The sequence below is a fragment of the Coffea arabica genome, chromosome 4c (assembly GCF_036785885.1).
Source record: "Coffea arabica cultivar ET-39 chromosome 4c, Coffea Arabica ET-39 HiFi, whole genome shotgun sequence".
NCBI lineage: Eukaryota > Viridiplantae > Streptophyta > Magnoliopsida > Gentianales > Rubiaceae > Coffea > Coffea arabica.
In genome coordinates, this window is record NC_092316.1 from 41,734,392 (window position 1) to 41,740,052 (window position 5,661).

General features: G+C 40.8%; 1 protein-coding gene and 1 long non-coding RNA gene across 3 annotated transcripts; both read right to left on the reverse strand.

The window, feature by feature from the left end:
• Positions 1 to 2,061: 2,061 nt before the first annotated feature.
• Positions 2,062 to 2,953, reverse strand: LOC113739372 (uncharacterized). Of its 2 annotated transcripts, none has more exons than XR_011813175.1 (2): positions 2,728 to 2,953; positions 2,062 to 2,374 (listed from the first exon to the last, which is right to left on the reverse strand). It is a non-coding gene; the product is annotated as an uncharacterized lncRNA (long non-coding RNA). The 2 variants fall into 2 exon arrangements; XR_011813174.1 differs by having other exon boundaries at positions 2,704 to 2,953.
• A 264-nt stretch (positions 2,954 to 3,217) lies between these two features.
• Positions 3,218 to 3,766, reverse strand: LOC140004803 (uncharacterized). The gene has a single exon (XM_072044950.1). It carries the CDS (start codon positions 3,764 to 3,766, stop codon positions 3,218 to 3,220), a length of 549 nt encoding a protein of 182 aa, XP_071901051.1.
• Positions 3,767 to 5,661: the final 1,895 nt, after the last annotated feature.

The following is a 5,661-nucleotide window of genomic DNA, read 5'->3' on the forward strand; positions in this document are numbered from 1 at the left end:
ACATCTCTCTGTCCACAGCTGTATCTCCATGAGCCTCACTTAATTTGTGATTCTGCTCAATGGGAGTTCCAACTGGTTTGCTTGCTGTCATGCCTGTTTCCTTGAGCAGGTCCATAACATACTTCTGTTGAGAAATAAAAATTCCCTGCCTTGATCGAGCCACTTCAATTCCCAGAAAATACTTCAATTTTCCTAAATCCTTTATTTCAAATTCCTTGGCTAGGCACCACTTCAAAGTTTTCTTCTATACTTCATCGTTTCCTGTCAATATGATGTCATCTACGTATACAATCAAAACAGTAACTCCCCCCAAGGCTGAATGCTTGATGAACAGGGTATGATCTCCTTGACTTTGCTTGTAACCATTAGCTATCATTACCTTGGCAAATCGTCCAAACCAAGCACGTGGGGATTGTTTCAGCCCATATAATGCCTTTTTTAACCGACAAACCTTGTTCTTGTCAACCCCACTGAATCCCGGTGGAATGCTCATATAAATCTCCTCTTCTAACTCTCCATGAAGAAAAGCATTCTTCACATCGTATTGCTGTAATTCCCAATCAAAATTAACAGCCAAGGATAGCAGAATTCTCACTGTATTCATCTTTGCTACTGGAGCAAATGTTTCCCGATAATCTACTCCATATGTCTGTGTGTATCCTTTCGCGACTAACCTTGCCTTGTAGCGTTCTAGGGACCCATCTGCTTTAAACTTTACTGCATACACCCATTTACAGCCCACTACTTTCTTGTTCTTTGATAAATCAACTAATTCCCAGGTCCCATTCTTCTCTAATGCATCCATTTCTACTTCCATAGCAAGTCTCCATTCTTTCTTTGATAATGCTTCAGACAATGAGCTAGGAATAGAGACTGTATTTAAGGTGGAAAGGAAGCTTTGATGGCTCGGGGAAAACTTCTCAAAAAACACAAAGTGAGACAATGGATATAGGGGTCTTTTGGTGCATTCTCGGGATTTTTTCCTTACAGCAATAGGTAGATGTAGGTCCTGGTCAAGGCTAAAAGGCTCAGGACAAGGTGATTTAGAGCTCGAAGAATGGTCGGTCGATGGTGTAGAATTCAGATTTGATTCACTCATTGTTATCTCATTCCCGGAGCTTGGTTTAGAGGATTGTTCTTGCCTTGTAACCATGATGGGATCTCCTTTCCTTGTATACACTTAGTCAAACCGGAACCAGTCATAGATTTTACGGTCTTCCTTTTTTTCTTCTACCACATCAGATTGAAGAATTGACTCTTGGAATTCAGATTTGGATGACTCAGATGTGGTCAACTCTAAGGAGGGAAATTTTAACTCCTTATCTTCAAGTGTATCTAACTCCCCCTGAAGATAAGGAGTGATGAGATAGGGCTTATTTTCAACAAATGTAACATCTGCCGAGACATAGAGTTTTCTAGTAGGTGGATGATAACATTTGTAACCCTTTTGAGTAGATGAGTACCCCACGAAGACACACTTAAGAGTACGAGGATCTAACTTCCCACGGTTATGACTATGGACATGAACAAAGGAAGTACATCCAAAAACTCGAGGAGTGAGATTAAAGGAAGATCGAATATCGGGGTAAAATTTGGATAGGTTCTCTAGTGGACTTTGAAACCCCAAGACCTTGGAAGGAATTCTATTTATGACATAAGCTGATGTGAGTACAGCTTCTCCCCAATATGCTTTTGGCACACTTTGTTCAAACAGTAAGGCTCTAGGGCACTCAAGAAGATGTCGGTTTTTCCGTTCTGCCACTCCATTTTGTTGTGGAGTGGTAATACAGGATGATTCATGTATGATTCCTTCTTTTTGGAAAAACTGACTCAAGGTTTGATTGAAATAATCATGAGCATTATCTGAACGAAAGTGTTTTATCTTGGTGCCAAATTGATTTTGAATCATTGCATGAAAAACAGGAAAAATATAACTCAAATCAGACTTATTTTTGAGTAAATAGATCCAAGAGACTCTTGTGCAGTCATCGATAAATGTGACAAACCACTTAGACCCTGAGATGTTTAGAATAGTTGATGGCCCCCAAATATCACTATGGATTAAAAAGAAAGGAGAAGACGATCGTTTATTACTGATAGGAAATGATGCACGAGTGTGTTTAGCATACTCGCAAATATCACAATGAAAAGACTGAACATCAAATCCCTTGAACAAGGAAGGAAACATTATTTTTAATGCAGAAAAAGACACATGACCTAGACGTCTATGATGTAACCAGATGACATCTTTATTGGAGGGTGAAGACAATGTGGACAGGGCAGATTTACTAAATTCTGGTTGACTTGATGTATCCAAGTAATAGAGTCCATCATGCTCCTTAGCTAGTCCAATCCTCTTCCCCGAGCCCCGGTCCTGAAAGTCACAACAGGATTCATCAAATATAACAGAGCCAGCTAGATCCTTGGCAAGTTTTTTTACAGAAATCAAATTTGTAGATAATCGAGGAACATGAAGAACATTTTTAAAAATCAAATTTGGAGTAACTTGGACATCTCCGATACCTGCCACAGTGGTTGTAGTACCATCTGCAACAACAATCTTTCTATTGCTAGGACAGGGATTATAGGTTTTGAATTTATTTGAAATATGAGTCATATGGTCCGTAGCACCAGAGTCAAGAATCCAGACATTCCTAAGCTCATTGCCTAAAACACTAAATGCAAAAGAGACTAGAGCCTTACCTGAAAGTGTCAATGAACACATACCCGGATTCCTTGATTGAGAATTGTTAGTTGCTGGTTTGTCAACTGTCTCCAACATACTTTTAAGCTTTTCAATTTCCTCCATACTAAACCCTCCAATCACTTGAGTTGGATCTTGAACCGACATATGAGCCTGCCTTTGCTGGCCACCTTTTTGTCCCCATTCACGAGTGGGTGGTTTCCCATGTAGTTTCCAGCATTGATCTATGGTGTGTCGTGGTTTCTTGCAGTATGTACACCACAACTCCTTGCGATTCTTTTGCCCACTTGTTTGATTGGTCTTGTCCGCAGCAACCTTGTTCAGTACCAACCGCTGAGATTTGGAACTTAAAAGGGCTGAATTTTCTATTGAAGGGAGCTCTAACATAATACCCCTGCGACTTTCTTCTCCACGTACTTGGGATATTGCTTCTGTTAAAGAAGGAAACTCTGGCCTGCCCAGAATTTGAATTCGTACAAGATCGAATTCAGAGTTTAGGCCAGCCAAAAAATCTTAAACTCGATCCCTTTCTATGAACTTCTTGATAAACACTGCACATTTGCTACAGTTCAAATCAAGTGCCCTGTAATAATCCAGTTCCTGCCACTGGTTTTGCAGAAAATTGGCATACTCCGTCACTGTTTTTGTCCCTTGTTTTACTCCAGTTGTCTTTGTCTTGATGTCATAGATAAGAGCTGCATCATTAACCTTGGAATATGTCTGATGAAGGGCATCCCAAATTGCCTTTGCTGTAGGAAGAAACATACATGTATCGCTGATTTCAGGAATCATGGAATTCCATAACCAAGACATGATCATTGAATCCTCTTGTTCCCATGCTTCAAACCCCGCCGTTTCACTATCCGGTGCTATTTTCAATAGATGACTCAACTTTCCTTTTCCTTTCAGGAATGTTCGAACCAATTGAGACCACTTCAAATAATTTTTTCCATTTAGTCTATATGCTGCCTGGATGTTTTGAAGCTCTGTTGTGTTCCGTGTACTTTGTTCTTCTTCCATAGTTGAAGACAATTGCCGCGTTGAGGATGTAGCATCCGCCATGATTGAATAGGAGGGGGAAAAAATGTATAGTAACAGGAATAGCAATGAAGGCTGGAGAGAATAAGAAAGGAACCAGCAATTAAGGCTGGAATTGACAAGAAGCAAAGGTGGTATTTTTTCCAGAACCCTAGACAGGCTCTGATACCATGTAAACTAAGAAAAATGGAGAGAAAAAATATTTTTCTTCTATTTCACCTTGGACTACACAATATACAAATATATATATATACACAAGTGGATACTATAATCATATGATACTATAATCATACTATTACCTAATTAATATATGATACTATAATCATATGATACCTAATTAATATATGATACTATAATCAAATCTTTCCTAATATTTATATTAGCAAATCTTTCCATAATATCAGATCACATATCTTCAACAATATTCGGCCCTTGTGCCTCCCTTTTCCTGACTACAATCTCTCCAGCTTCAATCATATCTTGAATTCTATGCTTAAGAGCCTTGCAATCAACAGTTGAATGTCCGGGTGCCCCTGAATGATAAGCACAGACGGCTTGTGGGTTATACCCAGCGAATATGCCATATGGATAGGTCGGAGGGGGTACCATACCAATTTTTCTGGCAGCCTTCAACTGGTCATACAATTGGTCTAGAGGCCTGCCTAAATCGGTAAATGTACGGCTACGGGCTTGGTTGGAAGGTTCAGGAGGTTGATGATGGCTATAAACAGGTCTATTTGGGGAAGGAAATCTTGGGTTATACGGAGGGCGAGATCAGTTTTGGGGTGGATTTGGTTGAGAAATTTGAAAAGAAGCTAAAGGTGGGTTAGGATAGCTTGGGCGAGGTCGAGGGTGGTGGATATTGGTAGTATATACATGGTGCGGGTTTGAATAATAAGGGTAATGTGGTTGGTATGTTAGATTGTGTTGGTATCGGGGTTTGGATGAAGGGTTCTGGTTCCAGATAAAAGTTGCATCCCCCTCTTTTTTTTTAAACTGTGGCTTCTTTCCACTGCTCCCTTGCCCTTGCAAAGGTTCTACTTGTGATTTGAAGGCAGAGACGTTAACAATTTTTTCGGATCTCACAAAATCATCATACTCTTCGAGTTTATTCACAATCGCAGCAAATGAACATCCGGTCATACGGAAGATTTCTTCAAAGTGTGGAGGATCATGCGCCTTTATGAAAGTGCGAACAATTTCATCTTCGGTCATCGGAGGCTCAACCTTGGCAGCTATCTTTCTCCATCTTTTGGCGTATGTCTTATGATCTTCAGATGGTCGCCTCTTTGTGCCTTCCAAAGTAGTTCTGGTCGGTGCTAGCTCGCAGTTATATTCGTATTGTCTGATGAAGGCGTTGGATAGATCAAGCCAAATCTTCACCTCCTCTGGCTTTAAGTTGGAATACCAATCGAGGGCGTCTCCTTCTAGACTCTCTGGCAATAACCTTAATGGCAAGTTTTCGTCATCCACTGGTCTACCCAACTTGTTGGTAAACAAACGCAAGTGTGTCTTAGGGTTGCTTGTACCATCATATTTATTGAACTTCGGGGTCTTGAACCCTACGGGCAGCTGTGCATTTGGAAACAGGCATAGATCATCGTAGTCTAACACCCCTTGTTTGCTTAAATGTGACGCCCCGCAAGAAGGAGGTTTTTCTTTGGTAGAAATCTTTGTTGGATGAGTGGAGTAAAACAGTTTTTCACCTCGGATAAGAAACAAAAAAATTTTGGAAAAAGGAAAGGGCCAAATCCGGCCGAAAATCCGGCCAGGAACTGGCCGGATAGCTGGCCGGATTGCCTTGCAATTTTGAAAGAAAATGATTCAGTCTCGGCCTCATATCCGGCCAGGAATCCGGCCAGAAACTGGCCGGATTCTGACGTGGCACAGCCGGTCAGCAGCTTTGACCGGCTGTTTCC

Bases quoted from the DNA above. Each gene is read 5' to 3' on its own strand.
- LOC140004803 (XM_072044950.1), bottom strand. From the start codon at position 3,766: ATGGCGGATGCTACATCCTCAACGCGGCAATTGTCTTCAACTATGGAA.